General features: G+C 57.0%; 1 protein-coding gene across 2 annotated transcripts; it reads left to right on the top strand.

The window, feature by feature from the left end:
* The first annotated feature begins 367 nt into the window (after nt 1–367).
* NPR1 (natriuretic peptide receptor 1) lies at nt 368–13,787 on the top strand. Of its 2 annotated transcripts, XM_058539210.1 has the most exons (22): nt 368–1,389; nt 2,134–2,333; nt 2,764–2,877; nt 3,294–3,429; nt 3,791–3,882; nt 4,644–4,779; nt 5,008–5,092; nt 5,915–6,035; nt 6,409–6,483; nt 6,640–6,717; nt 7,164–7,268; nt 7,528–7,599; nt 7,714–7,870; nt 8,152–8,307; nt 8,577–8,745; nt 9,492–9,638; nt 9,725–9,848; nt 10,002–10,070; nt 10,349–10,523; nt 10,787–10,885; nt 12,508–12,599; nt 12,753–13,787. In XM_058539210.1, the coding sequence occupies exons 1-22, from the start codon at nt 678–680 to the stop codon at nt 12,807–12,809; spliced, it is 3,171 nt and encodes a 1,056-aa protein (XP_058395193.1). In that variant the 5' UTR covers nt 368–677; the 3' UTR covers nt 12,810–13,787. The 2 variants fall into 2 exon arrangements, with proteins under 2 accessions (XP_058395193.1, XP_058395194.1); XM_058539211.1 differs by lacking the exon at nt 2,764–2,877.
* The last annotated feature ends 601 nt before the right edge of the window (nt 13,788–14,388 follow it).

Raw genomic sequence — 14,388 nt, forward strand, 5'->3', positions numbered from 1 at the left:
GCGGGCTGGGGGGCGCGGGAATGCCCGCAATTTAGGTGCGGGGAGGAATGAGTTAAAGATCCAGGATTGGCTCCTCTGTCACTGAGTCTGGGAGGGGAAGCGGGCGGGAGGGAGGGTTCGGAGCTTGGCTCAGGTCCTCTCCAGTCCCCCCCGGACAGCTGGAGACTTGGGCCGGCCGGACGCCCCTTCTGGCACACTCCCTGGGGCAGGCGCTCACGCACGCACACAAACACTCACACTCCCCTTTCCCTCCATCGAGCCCTCTCCCATCCTTCTCCCCGAAGCGCTCGCTCGCGCTCTCTTTTTCTCTCCACTTCTGACACACGCACGCGCACACACACACACACACACACACACACACACACACGCTGTCGCTCACGCTAGGGTCCTCTCGGCTCCGGCGTTCTCCTTCTCGCGCCCACCTGCTCCGCAGTGCCCTCCGTGCACCCCTCCGTCGCGTGTCCAGCCTCGGGTACGCCCGCCCGCCGCGCGCCCCTTGCGCTCCTGGCCCTGACCTTCGCAGCTAGAAGGGCAGCGTGCACCGGGGTGAGCGCCCCCGCCCCGCTCCTCCTCCCTCCCACAGGGGCGCGCCCGATGCCCGGGACGGGCCGCTGAGCCGGAGGGGACCGAGGAGGCCATGGTGGGAGCCCTCGCCCGCCGCGGTGCCCGCTGAGGCCATGCAGCGCCCCGGGCGCCCCGCCGGCGCCCGCCTGAGGCTGTTCCTGCTCCTGCCACCGCTGCTGCTGCTCCCAGGCAGCCACGCGGGCAACCTGACGGTGGCCGTGGTGCTGCCGCTGGCCAACACCTCGTACCCGTGGTCGTGGGCGCGCGTGGGACCAGCGGTGGAGCTGGCGCTGGCCGGGGTGAAGGCGCGGCCCGACTTGCTGCCCGGCTGGACAGTCCGCACGGTGCTGGGCAGCAGCGAGAACGCACTGGGCGTCTGCTCCGACACCGCCGCGCCCCTGGCCGCGGTGGACCTCAAGTGGGAGCACAACCCCGCGGTGTTCCTGGGCCCCGGCTGCGTGTACGCCGCTGCCCCAGTGGGGCGCTTCACCGCGCACTGGCGGGTGCCGCTGCTGACTGCCGGCGCCCCGGCGCTGGGCTTCGGGGCCAAGGACGAGTACGCGCTGACCACCCGCGCGGGGCCCAGCCACGCCAAACTGGGCGACTTCGTGGCGGCGCTGCACCGACGGCTGGGCTGGGAGCGCCAGGCGCTCGTGCTCTACGCCTACCGGCCGGGCGATGACCAGCCCTGCTTCTTCGTAGTGGAGGGACTGTACATGCGGGTCCGCGACCGCCTCAACATCACGGTGGACCACCTGGAGTTCGCCGAGGGCGACCACGACCACTACACCATGCTGCTGCGGACCGTGCGGCGCAAAGGCCGAGGTAAGAGGCCGGCACCCGGGCTCCCGCCGCTCTGCCCCGGGGCCTTCTCTGTAACCCATCAGAGGCTCCGGACCGTCCTCTGTCTTCTCTTTCTTCTCCCGGCCAGTCTTCTTTCGCCTCGAGGCACCTCATTCCGGTCTCAGCCTCCTCCGCCCTTTCTGCCTCGGAGTTTCCATTTCCTTCTCCTTCTCCATCCTCCGTCCCTTCTCCTTCCTACGCGCTCCTCTCTTCTCACCTGCCCCACTCCCTCACCTCCTTCCCACCGGTTCCTCCGGAGTTAACAGGAGGGAGAAAATGCTTGCTGCCATCCCGACACTTACTAGGTCCCTGGCTTAGTTCCCATCCCTATTTTTCTCCCCCATTTTCTGTCGCTTCCCAACAGCCTTCTCCTCTCCTCTATCTTCTCCTCCCATTGCTCCCACACGCCCTCTACTCTTCCAGTCCCCTCTTCAGCTGGCCCCTCCTTCCCTCTCCTCCCCTCCTGACCCCACCTTGCCCACCTTCAGCTCCACTATTCCCACTCTCCCTATCTCTGCTCCTTCCCCCTCCTCCTCCCACTCTTCGTATTTCTCCAGCCACAGCCTAGACTGAGCCTGAGTTCCAGGTAACTACCACAGGGTCTCTGAACTGCCCCACCCCCACCCCCCCACCCTGGGCGCCCCAGCTGCCCTACCCAAGGAGTGCCCCCTTCTCACTCCCCCAGGACCTAGGCTTCTCTCTCTCTGACCCCCGCTTCCTCCCCAGTGATCTACATCTGCAGTTCCCCAGATGCCTTCAGAACCCTGATGCTCCTGGCCCTGGAAGCTGGCCTGAGTGGGGAGGACTACGTTTTCTTCCACCTGGACCTCTTTGGGCAAAGCCTGCAAGGTGCACATGGCCTTGCTCTGCGCAGGCCCTGGGAGAGAGGGGATGGGCAGGATGTCAGTGCCTACCAGGCCTTTCAGGTGAGTGTCCAGGTTGGAAACCTAGGCTGTGGGACTCTGAGCTGGTGGCACATACTTTCTGGGCACTGGGTCCCTCAGTGTCTGAAAGGATTCCAGAAAAGAGGTTCTTGATGCTCACAGAAAGTTAGATAATGCAGGGCAGGGTCTGGGGCCAGGGCCCAGAGGGCCAGAGGACTTCAGAGCCAGGAGGCTAAAAAGATGAGAGAATGGGCTTGAGGTGGGAGGGTGTTCAAGTCCCGCAGACTAACGGGACTTGGAGAAGCCATCCCATTGATCCCCTGCTTTGGTGCAGGCAGCACCTCACACAGGACATAGGGTCCAGTTTGACCTTGAGCTAAGCAGAGATGCAGCTCTGGGAGGTGGGCCCCAGGGTACTGGGAGGACTGGGGTCAGCCCCCAGCTCTCCCTTCTCCACTGACCCCTTCCTCAGGCTGCCAAAATCATTACATATAAAGAGCCAGATAATCCTGAGTACTTGGAATTCCTGCAGAAGCTAAAACACTTGGTCCACGAGCAGTTCAACTTCACCCTGGAGGATGGTCTGGTAGGAGGGAGTCCTGGGACCCTCCAGTGTGGACCTTTAGCCCCCACCCCATGGCCCTCTACCAGTTTCCACCCCGTTCTCTCAGCCAGCCCAGTATTCCCAGGTCTCACCTTTCCTGTCCCACTGTTCCTATATCTCCCCTGATGATGGAGGGGGACACTGACAAATTGTTCAACCTCTGAAACTCACATCCTCTTCAGTAAAGTGAGGATGATATGTCCTGCCCTAGCTGCCTAGCAGGATTCAGAAGCAGTGGTATATGCGGAGGCATCGTATAAGTAGTAAAATCTCTCTGTCCTGTGGGGTGTTTTCTCCCATCCTCTCCAAGCTCCCAGTGCCTCCCATTTCCTCCCCCACAGCACCCCACTCTGTGCCCTTCATACCAGCCCCCGGCCAAGCTCTGCTTGCCCCTGCAGGTGAACACCATCCCAGCGTCCTTCCACGATGGGCTCCTCCTCTATGTCCAGGCAGTGACAGAGACTCTGGCTCACGGGGGAACTGTCACCGATGGGGAAGGCATCACTCAGAGGATGTGGAACAGAAGCTTCCAAGGTCAGGTCCTGGAGGTGGAAGGAATGGGCTGCCTTGGGGTGCCCCAAGCAGGAGGCCATGAGAAGCTTCTAGCCCTGCAGCACGGGTAGTTGCCAGGCTCTTCCTCTCTTCTGTAAGGAACCCCTACATTTTCCCTTAGGTCCTCCTTCCCCGTCTTTCTCCATAGTTCTATCAAGGAGTCCTCCTAAGTGCCTAACCCCAATCATTGCTGTTGCTGAAATGTCTGTCCCTTTACTATTATTCCACATGCATATGTTTGGAGGGCAAGGCAGAGAAGATCCAGGAGGGAGATGAGGTGGTGGTGGGGGGTCCCTGAACTTTCACTCTCTCAAAACACAGTTGTCTTCCTCCATGCCCCCAGGTGTGATGGGATACCTGAAAATGGACAGCAATGGAGATCGAGAGACCGACTTCTCCCTCTGGGATATGGATCCTGAGACTGGCGCCTTCAGGGTAAGGTCGCGCCCCCAGAAGACAGTGCCAACTGGGAATGACATCTTGCCCTCCTACCTCCCCAACAGCCCTGCCAGGGCATCTGTCTACTCTGTAGTCACCTTACCATGCTTGGTCACTTTCAGAAAGCCCTAGATAAAAGAGACCCAGCTCCAGTCTGGGGGAGCAACCAGAATTACAAGGACTCACAGGCATTACCCTTGGGGAACCCCATGTCTGAGGAGGGAGCACAGCCCTGCCCTCAGCAAGTCCCACATCTTCTAAGTAGGCAGGACCCCTGCCCAGCAGAGACAGGCCAACTCAGGGCCAAGATGAATACACATCATACAGCTCTATAAGTACATCAGGAACAGGAAGGGATTGAGGCCACAGGCGCCAAGGAGCAGATCATCCAGGGAAGGCTTCTTGGAGGAGGGGTACATGGATTAGGCCTGGGAATGTGGACTGAGGAGACTGCCTTTTCCTGTTTTCTATGTACTTCAACCCAAGATTACAAACTCCCTGTGTGTAGGGCTGGGGTTCTATATGGAGTTTTCTTTATAAAACCCCTGAGTAGTTTCCAAGTCTTTCCACTCTGATAATGTGGGCATGGGTATGAGGGCTCTCTGTACCCACTCACAGAGGGGCTTGTAAATAGCTGACAGCCCAGATATAGGCCCTGGAAGAAGAGATGGGGTAGGTGGGAGGCAGGACTGCCCCACTGGACAGGCAGTGGGCCTCACCCCATGCCTTGCCTGCCCACCACTCCTGCCCTTCCATAGGTTGTTCTGAACTACAATGGGACTTCCCAAGAGCTGGTGGCCGTGTCAGGGCGCAAACTGAACTGGCCCCTCGGGTACCCACCTCCTGACATCCCCAAATGCGGCTTTGACAATGAGGACCCAGCCTGCAACCAAGGTGACTGCCCCTTGCCATCCAGGCCTCCATTCTGGAGATGCTACATCCTCCCACCTCAGGGAGTCAGACAGGTGCTCCTCTCCCACACAAGAGTTTTCTGGAGGGACTCCTCCTGCCTTTCTCTTCCCTTCGTCCATCATCCTAGTTCACTGATTGACTATTAGAAGGTTCTTCCTCCTGCTGTCTAACCAAAATCTCTCTTGCTACAACTTGGACTCTCTCCTGCAGACCACTTTTCCACCCTGGAGGTGCTGGCTTTGGTGGGCAGCCTCTCCCTGCTCAGCATTCTGATCGTCTCCTTTTTCATATACAGGTGAGCCTTGGGATGAGGATGGTGAGTGAGGTTGGCAGACCAGGAGAACCAATAGCAGAGGAGGTGGCAGGGACCCAGAGGGAAGGAGAAAGGGGTGAAGGTGCAGCAGAAGGCTGAGGGAGATGGGGGAGAAAAGAGACTAAAAAGCCTTAGGACACAAGGAAGAGAGAAGGAGGAGGGAACAAGGACAGGAGTGGACAGAGAGGGTGTGGGGGATCCCAGAAGGAGCCAAGCAGTTGGGGGAGTGACATCACAGGGGCGCGGATTCTGGCCTGCGGGCCCTTTACCCTCCCTCCTACCGGTGCAGACCGGATGGGAAGCAGTGATTCAAACCCTTTGGGATTGGGCACATATTAGTGGAGCAGGGATGGTGAGCCCTGAGTGTACCAGGTGGAACCAGGAACGGAGGAGAGAGATAAAGGAGCCCCCCTCCAGTGGGAGGCTGAAAGGAAAGTGCAGGAGAAGTTACAATAGAGGGAGGCAAGAAGGGAGGGAGAAAAACTATGTGCACTTCACACACGATATTTCTTTTCATTCTCACAACAATGCTTTGAAATAAATATCAAGGTCCCCGATTTCCAAATGAGGACATTTGGACTTTAGGACATGAGACTCAGAGAAATGAACTGACTACCCCAAGGTCCCCAGTGAGGCAAAATTTGATCCAAGCCTCCTGACTCTCAGCCCAGAGGACGCAATTCCCCATCTACCTCTTAGCATAAGCAGTGGTCCCAGTGTTCTGAGAAGGGGCTATGGAGCAGAGCACCCCTGCTCTGAGTCGGGGGCTCAGACATGGGCTCAGATGCAGGTTTCATGCCCCAGGAAGATGCAGCTGGAAAAGGAACTGGCCTCAGAGCTGTGGCGGGTGCGCTGGGAAGATGTGCAGCCCAGTAGCCTTGAGAGGCACCTCCGGAGTGCAGGCAGCCGGCTGACCTTGAGTGGGGTAAGAACACTGGTGTTGAGGGGAATGGGGGAGAGCTGGGCATGGGGGTGGGGACCAGTACCTGATGGGTAGGGGAGAGAGCCACCTTCACTGGCTGTGTGACCTTGGTAGACCTCTGAGACTCCCTCAGATAATGATTACATCCGCTGAGCCTCCTCACAGGGCTCTTCCAAAGGTCAAAAATACTATATGTGAAAATGCATTAAAAAAAAAAAAGGTAAATGAGGACAGGATTTCATGATAGAATGAGAAGCAGAGTGACACAAAGATAAGGCAGGGAAGTGAAGACCAGAGCTCAAGCAACCAGGATGGAGACCTAGGCCCATGGTGGGGCCCACAGGCTGACCATCTCTCCTGCTCTCCATCCCTTCAGAGAGGCTCCAATTATGGCTCCCTGCTAACCACAGAAGGCCAGTTCCAAGTCTTTGCCAAGACAGCGTATTATAAGGTGGGCCTGGGAAAAGACGGCTGGTCCTCGGCACTGGGGCCGGGCTCTGCTCTGACGAGGATGGGGAGGGTCACAGGGGCGGGGGTGGGCTGTCAGGAGCAGTTGGAGTTCCCAGAGCACCAGGCCATCTCCTCACAGTCTCCATTCCTTGCCCAGGGCAACCTTGTGGCTGTGAAACGCGTGAACCGTAAACGTATTGAGCTGACACGAAAAGTCCTATTTGAACTGAAGCATGTAATGTCGGGGAGGAGGCAGTGGCCTGGGGAAGGGTGGCAGGGGGACAAGGGGAGGTTGGCCAACAGAACTGGTTATGGGGGGACCTCAGGGTATCCTAGGAAAGAGCGGGGATGGTAGCCATGGGATGGGTCCTTGCGTATTGTGGGTAGGAGCAGGGGATCATAGATGGGGGAAGGGACTAGCGGAGATCCTGGAGGAAGTTCTCGAGGGGCCATACTTGATGCCCCTGGTGGTGGAGAGCTTAGGAGACAGAGGGAGTAGGGAGCAGATTCTGGGGGAAGGTGCGCTAAGGACATGGGTGGGAATCACCAGGGAATGTCCTGGAATGTCTATAGAGAATGAATAGGGAGTTAAGAAGAGTGGGGGAGGGTCCCTGAGGAGGGGGGCAACTTGGTGAGGAGTGAGGGCTCTGTCAGGCTCCTGATGTTGGCTTCCATCTGCAGATGCGGGATGTGCAGAACGAACACCTGACCAGGTTTGTGGGTGCCTGCACCGACCCCCCCAACATCTGTATCCTCACAGAGTACTGTCCCCGTGGGAGCCTGCAGGTGAGGGGACAAGAAGTTGTCAGGAAATCTGGGTCTAACCCTGGCTCTGCTCCTGACTGGCCATATGACCCCAGGGAAGCCTCTCCCCCTTTCTGACCTTTTTTTGCCCCATCTGTAAAATGGGAGTGGGGGGAGGGCAGTGGCACTGGAGAAAATCCAGAGCTTTGTCCTGTTGTGCACTTTCTGTCAGTAGGACCCCTGCACTAGTCCTCCTGGGGAAGTCTGCAGGGTACAGGTCTGACTCTTACTGCCCCAGCAGGACATTCTGGAGAATGAGAGCATCACCCTAGACTGGATGTTCCGGTACTCTCTCACCAATGACATCGTCAAGGTAGGCCCAGAGAGCCCAGTGGATGTGGCGGGGAGGGGCCAGACATGCTTCTCCTCCTGCCTTGGCTGTAGGTCCCACCCAGAGCCAAGACCCCTGCCTCCCCAAATTTCCCAGGGTATGCTGTTCCTACACAATGGAGCCATTTGCTCCCATGGGAACCTCAAGTCATCCAACTGCGTGGTAGACGGGCGCTTTGTGCTCAAGATCACCGACTACGGGCTGGAGAGCTTCAGGGACCTGGAGACTGAGCAAGGACACACCCTCTATGCCAGTGAGCCCAGACCCGACTCTGACCCCTAACACCGGCCCCAGCACAGCCCAGTAGGGAGACTGATGCCTGGCCTCTGATGGGCTTGGACACACCTGACTCTTGGCTCAGTTCATTCATCAGTAGAAAAGGGAGCCAGACCAAGTGATCTCAAGGCCTCTTTTAGCTCTAGCACTTGCGTGATGTCTCCAGATCACTCCCAGCCACATCCTCTAGGACCTTGTTTCCCCTCACCCCTTACTTTGCGGCTCTTCACCCTGTGACTCCTGACCTCTGACGCGCAGAAAAATTATGGACAGCCCCTGAGCTCCTGAGAATGGCCTCGCCCCCTGCCCAGGGCTCCCAGGCTGGTGACGTGTACAGCTTTGGGATCATCCTTCAGGAGATTGCCCTGAGGAGTGGCGTCTTCCATGTGGAAGGTTTGAACCTCAGCCCCAAAGGTGAGAGGACCATGCTGTCCCCTAGCCCCGCCACATTCAACTAACCCCAGCCCCAGAGAGAGGGACCCCTAGAAACACCACCACACCTTCCTTCTGGAATGCTCAGCCACCATCCTTTGCTCTACTGCTGCCAGTGACCATGACGCATGACTGGCCCAGGTTCCTGCGGGGCTCCCCTGCCCCATGCCCTGGTCCTGGACTTCCCCACCCACCCCCCAACAGGCCCATGGCTGCCCCCACCCCACAGCCCCTCTCCCCTCATCACACAGAGATCATCGAGCGTGTGACTCGGGGTGAGCAGCCCCCCTTCCGGCCCTCCCTGGCCCTGCAGAGTCACCTGGAGGAACTGGGGCAGCTGATGCAGAGGTGCTGGGCTGAGGACCCGCAGGAGCGGCCACCCTTCCAGCAGATCCGCCTGATGCTGCGCAAGTTTAACAGGTCGCTGGCGTTAGTTGAGGATCCCCCCAGCCTCCCCTGTCCCCCACAGCCACCACATACTCCACACTTAAGTCTTATCCCTGCAGTGGCAGAGGGAGCCCCCTCACAGCCCCCTTACTTAGCCTACTTCAGCCCACCACAGCCTCACAGCCCCCAGTCCTACCTCTCATACCCCTCTCCTCCACCAACTTCGCCACTCCACATCCTTCCTGCTCAGCCCCCGGACCAGCCTCTCATCTTCAGTGGTGTGTAGAGTAAATGAGCCACGCGCCCCTGGCCTCCCACCTCCTCCCCTATGGCCCCCATTCCCTCTGCAGGGGCTCAACCCCAGCCATTTGATCTCCCTTTCTCAGGGTCCCCACTGGGGCCCAGTTCCTCCAGACACACCTCTGCCAGCCTGTGTGCTCTCACTCTGTTCTCAATTGATCCCTGTCCCTTTCACCTCCTCAACCTCCTTCTAACTCACTGTGTTCAGCAAAGATGAACAAAACAGCCGGTACGTCTGAAGCTTCATACTTGACCCTGGGGTCTCAGAGATGAATTGAACTTTCCTCCCTCCCTTTTCCCCTGCCACCCCATCCTGCTGTGCCTCCCAACCCTGACCCTCTCCAGGGACGCCACAGCAGTTGGGGGTGGGCTGATATGAAGCCTGAGTAGGGTGCGTGCCCGGGGTGGCATTCAGAGTAGGGCATGCTGCTCCTCTCTCACCACCCCCCCCACCCCCCTGCCACCATCCCCTGCCCCAGGGAGAACAGCAGCAACATCCTGGACAACCTGCTGTCCCGCATGGAGCAGTATGCCAACAACCTGGAGGAGCTGGTGGAGGAGCGGACCCAGGCCTACCTGGAGGAGAAGCGCAAGGCCGAGGCCCTGCTGTACCAGATTCTGCCTCAGTGAGTGCCCGTGTCTGGTGACCCCCTGCTGCCCCTGTCCCCACCCACCTCACCCTCTGACCCTGCACCCGTCCCTGACCCCTTAGCTCAGTGGCTGAGCAGCTGAAGCGTGGGGAGACGGTCCAGGCCGAAGCCTTTGACAGCGTTACTATCTACTTCAGTGACATTGTGGGTTTCACAGCCCTGTCAGCGGAGAGCACACCCATGCAGGTGAGTCAGGGTGCAGCCACAGGCGTCAAAGCAGGCAGGTGTGAGCGCGGTAACATCTCCATCTCCCAGGCCTGCCTCTGGTTCCGCTTTCCTCACCCCAGCCCAGGTGGGGTCCCTTACTCTCCACCCCTCTTGGCTTCTCTTCCCTTCCAGGTGGTGACCCTGCTCAATGACCTGTACACTTGCTTTGACGCCGTCATAGACAACTTTGATGTGTATAAGGTGAGGGTGGGAGTAGGGATAGGAAAGGACAGACAGAGGGTCAGAGAAAGGTGAAGGGCAGAATGACATAGAGTCTTAAGAGAGGGACATGGGCAAAGACAGTGTCACAGGGAGACCCAGGAACAAGCACAGAAACCGCGCGGGGTATGGGGGATGAGGGAAGACAGCGGCTGGTGGATGGGGGGACAGAATGACAGACAGTGTACCCGGGGTGGGGGCCGCACAGGGAAGTGCAAGTTCCAGCCCTCCAGTCCTGAACGCTCCCGCCGCCCTCACAGGTGGAGACCATCGGCGACGCATACATGGTGGTGTCGGGGCTCCCGGTGCGGAATGGGCGGCTGCACGCCCGCGAAGTGGCCCGCATGGCCCTGGCGCTGCTGGACGCCGTGCGCTCCTTCCGCATCCGCCACCGGCCCCAGGAGCAGCTGCGCCTGCGCATCGGCATCCATACAGGTGAGGCCGGCTGAGGCTTGGCAAGGGGGCTCCCAGAGGCTGGAGCTGCGGGAGAGAGACTGGTCCCTAGGTCCAACGTCTCCTCCCATCACTCACACGCACGCACGCAGGCACGAACTCTTGTGTTCCCACCGGCCACAAATCCCACCTCCTGCCTCTCCTGGAGCGCCCGAGCCCCGCCCTGTGGCCACCCTCCGTTCCTTCCACCTACCACCCTTAACATCCCTCTCACTTCCTCGCTGATGGGCTTCCACCCCCTCCAGGGCCCGTGTGTGCTGGTGTGGTAGGGCTGAAGATGCCCCGTTACTGTCTCTTTGGGGACACAGTCAACACGGCCTCAAGAATGGAGTCTAACGGGGAAGGTATGTGGCGCCCCTAGACTGGATGGGGGGGCAGGGTAGCCGTAGCCGAGGAAAGCCGCCCAGGCAGCTTGTCCTATCCGGTCCCTGTTCCGGCTCCTAGCTCTCCTCCTAGTCTCCCCTTTCACGAGAGTTCAACCTGGGCCGATCGCCTTGAATCTAATCAGAGACTCAGATCCCTGCCCATTCTTGGCAAACGATTGAAAAGTCTTTCCAAGCCAGTGTTCAACAGTTCCCAGCAGGAATCCCCCCTTTAGGGCCCCTCAGCTCCCTCTTGCGTGTGATAAAGAGGGCTTCAGAGCAGCCCACTTGGGTGTGAATCTCAGCTCCACACTGACACAGTGTGTGTCAACTGGCTACACTTCCTGAGCCTTGGTTTTCCTCCTCTGTAAAATGAGAATAAAATATCTCCCTCAGAAGAGTTATGTGAGAAAGCGGTAGAACATGGCTAGCACATAACTGTCCTTCAGCTTTTCTGAACCTCAGCTGTTTATGATGCCTGTAAAATGATGCCTGTCTCAGGGTTGTAAAAAGCCTAGCACAACCCCTGGCACACAGTAGGTACCTAATCAATGCCGCCTCCTACCTCTTCCCTTGCTCTTGCTTCCTGTTGATCTTCTACTCTCCTGCTGTATTCAACACAATTCAATTCATTAAACATTCATTGAGTGACTACTGAGTACCAAGCCCTGTAGAGAGCAGATGACCCAGGCCCACAGTTTGCTAGGGAGTCCATGCGGACCCCATCCAAGCCTCATGGCAGGAAAAGGGCTGCTTGGGAGCCCAGAGGCGGTCTGGTTCAGCAGATATTCCCTGGACACTGTGATGCAGCCCCCAGAGGGAAGTCAAAGAAGGAGTGTGGGAAACACCTGGTCAGGAATCAGGAGGCCTGGGTCTGACCTCAGCAGCTTGGGCAGATCTCCTCCCCTAGGCCTCAGCCCGTCAGCCATAAAATGAGTGTGTTGAGTTAAATAACAGTGGTAGCGACCACTTATATAGCGCTTCCTATGTGCCAGACTCAATTTAAATACTTTATGAATGTTAAGTGTAATCCTCACACAAAGCTCTGAGATGGGTACTGTTGCTGTCAGCATTTTACAGACCAGGAATATGAGGCACAGGGAGTTTATGTTACTTCCCCAAGTGACTGTCCAAACTGGGATTCATACTAGGCAGAGCAGGATCCAAAGTCTGGCCCCTAACCACTATGCTCTACTGTCTGTCTAAAGCCTAGTGATGCTCTAGGGTGCTGTCCAATAGAACTTTCTGCAGTAATGAAAATGTTCTATAATCCTTGCTGTCCAGTATGGTAGTCTCTGTCACAGGGGGGCTATTGATCATTTGAAATGTGGTCGTGCAACTAAGGCATTGAATTTTTAACTGGATTTAGTTTTAATTCATTTAAATAGCCCCACGTGACTCTTGGCTACCATGATGGAGGACACAGCTCTAAAGTTCTAAGGGAGGGGTCAGACACCACATGGAGGGGGTGGGACTCAGAATTAGGAGGCTTCCTGGGCCAAAGGGAAGGAGGGGAGCATCTTTCTACCCCCACCATCCCTGATTTCTCCTGCCCCCATCTCTTGCATCCCTCACCTTCCCTTCTTCTCCCTTACCCTACCCAGCCCTGAAAATCCATTTGTCTTCTGAGACCAAAGCTGTCCTGGAGGAGTTTGGTGGTTTCGAGCTGGAGCTTCGAGGGGATGTGGAAATGAAGGTAGAGAAGGAAGCCCCTGCCCTCACCACCCCTTGGGGTCCCAGAGGGGGTTACCCTCCCCAGGCCCTTTCTCAAGCAGCCAACCCCACTCCCATCAGGTGGGAAAGTGGGCGTGCCACTCCCACCCCTACCCCCTCTTCTTTTTCCCTCCAGGGCAAAGGCAAAGTTCGGACCTACTGGCTCCTGGGGGAGTGGGGGAGTAGCACCTGAGGCTGACCTGCCTCCCCTCCTGGCCTTCCACACCTCCCTACATGTGCCAGAGGTGACAGAGAGATGCCAGGCCTCAGCCTCTCCCACAGCAGCCCCACCATTGCCAAAGGACTGGAGAAGTGGTTTAAACAGCTCAGGTGTGCTGACCCCTTTGGAGACACAGATATTACCTCTGAAAGAGGACTGGCATGGGGGAGACAGCAGAGCTCACAGGACTGGACCAAAGCACACAGTCATGCCTAGTGGCATACCCGTAGGCACCCACACCTGCTCTTCACCCTGAGTCAGGCTGGGGTGTGGATTCCTGGACCCTCCTGCCCCTCTCTGTGCCCTCCTCCCTCAACCTTGCTACACTGTGACTTTGCTGGGGAGAGGGAAGAGCTATCTTGGGGGAATAGGAAAAGGGACTATAGGAGAATCTAGGGAGTGGGGGAGTCCACATCTGGGTCTAGCCCACCTGGGCCACAACACCCCGCGTCCCCCACCACCCAACATTGGATACAGTGCACAAGGGAGAAAGGGGCAGTACAGAGGGGCTGCAGGCCTATATGCCTTGGTTCTCCTCTGAGCAGAGACCATTAAAATCTTTATTCCAGTGACAGTGTCTCTTTTGGAGGGAGAGAGGGTTGCCAGAAAACACAGCCATATTCTCTGCCCTCCACTTCAAATAAGACATGTTTCTTAATCTGGGAATGCAGTCTCTGAAAAAGGGCACAGCTTCCCTTCCGCTCTGAGGAGCCAGTGTAACAGCCTGTGAACTACCCCAGCAGTGCTGACACTTTTGGTCTAAGGACCTGTTTACACCCTTAAGAATTATTGAGGGCCCCAAAGAGCTTTTGCTTATGTGGGTTACATCTATTGATATATACCATGTTAGAAATTAAAACAAGTCCTTATTAACTCATTTAAAATAACTATAATAAACCCCTCACATGTTAATATTTTTTTGTTGCTTTATTAAGGACATTCTTAAGAGAAACTGGCTTTTTTTTTTTTTTTTACTGCCAATGTGTGGTCATGAAGAATACAGTGATTAGTTTGGTGCAACTGCCTTGATTTATGCTAAGACACCAGCAGTTTTACCTCCATTGCTTTCAAACCATCAGTGCAAATATCAGTACAATCAATATGGCAAACAATGTACTCATAGGATTATGAAAATTGTTTTGATGGGGCTGCCCCGGTGGCGCAAGCGGTTAAGTGCGCGCGCTCTCCTGCGGCGGCCCGGGGTTCGCTGGTTCGGATCCTGGGCGCACACCGACGCACTGCTTGGCAGGCCATGCTGTGGCGGCGTCCCATATAAAGTGGAGGAAGATGGGCACAGATGTTAGCCCAGGGCCGTCTTCCTCAGCAAAAAAAGAGGAGGATTGGCGGATGTTAGCACAGGGCTGATCTCCTCACACACACAAAAAAATTGTTTTGAGTTTATCCATCTCCTGAAAGGGTCTTGGGCACTCCCAGAGTCTGTGGACCACACTTGGATAACTGCTATAGTACCAAATGCCTGGCATACAGTAGGAGTATACTGAATGTGGACAGAATGGAGAGTCCCTGGCATTTCCTGCCCCAGGAGGCCTGG

Source organism: Diceros bicornis, chromosome 4 (assembly GCF_020826845.1).
Source record: "Diceros bicornis minor isolate mBicDic1 chromosome 4, mDicBic1.mat.cur, whole genome shotgun sequence".
NCBI classification, from domain to species: domain Eukaryota; kingdom Metazoa; phylum Chordata; class Mammalia; order Perissodactyla; family Rhinocerotidae; genus Diceros; species Diceros bicornis.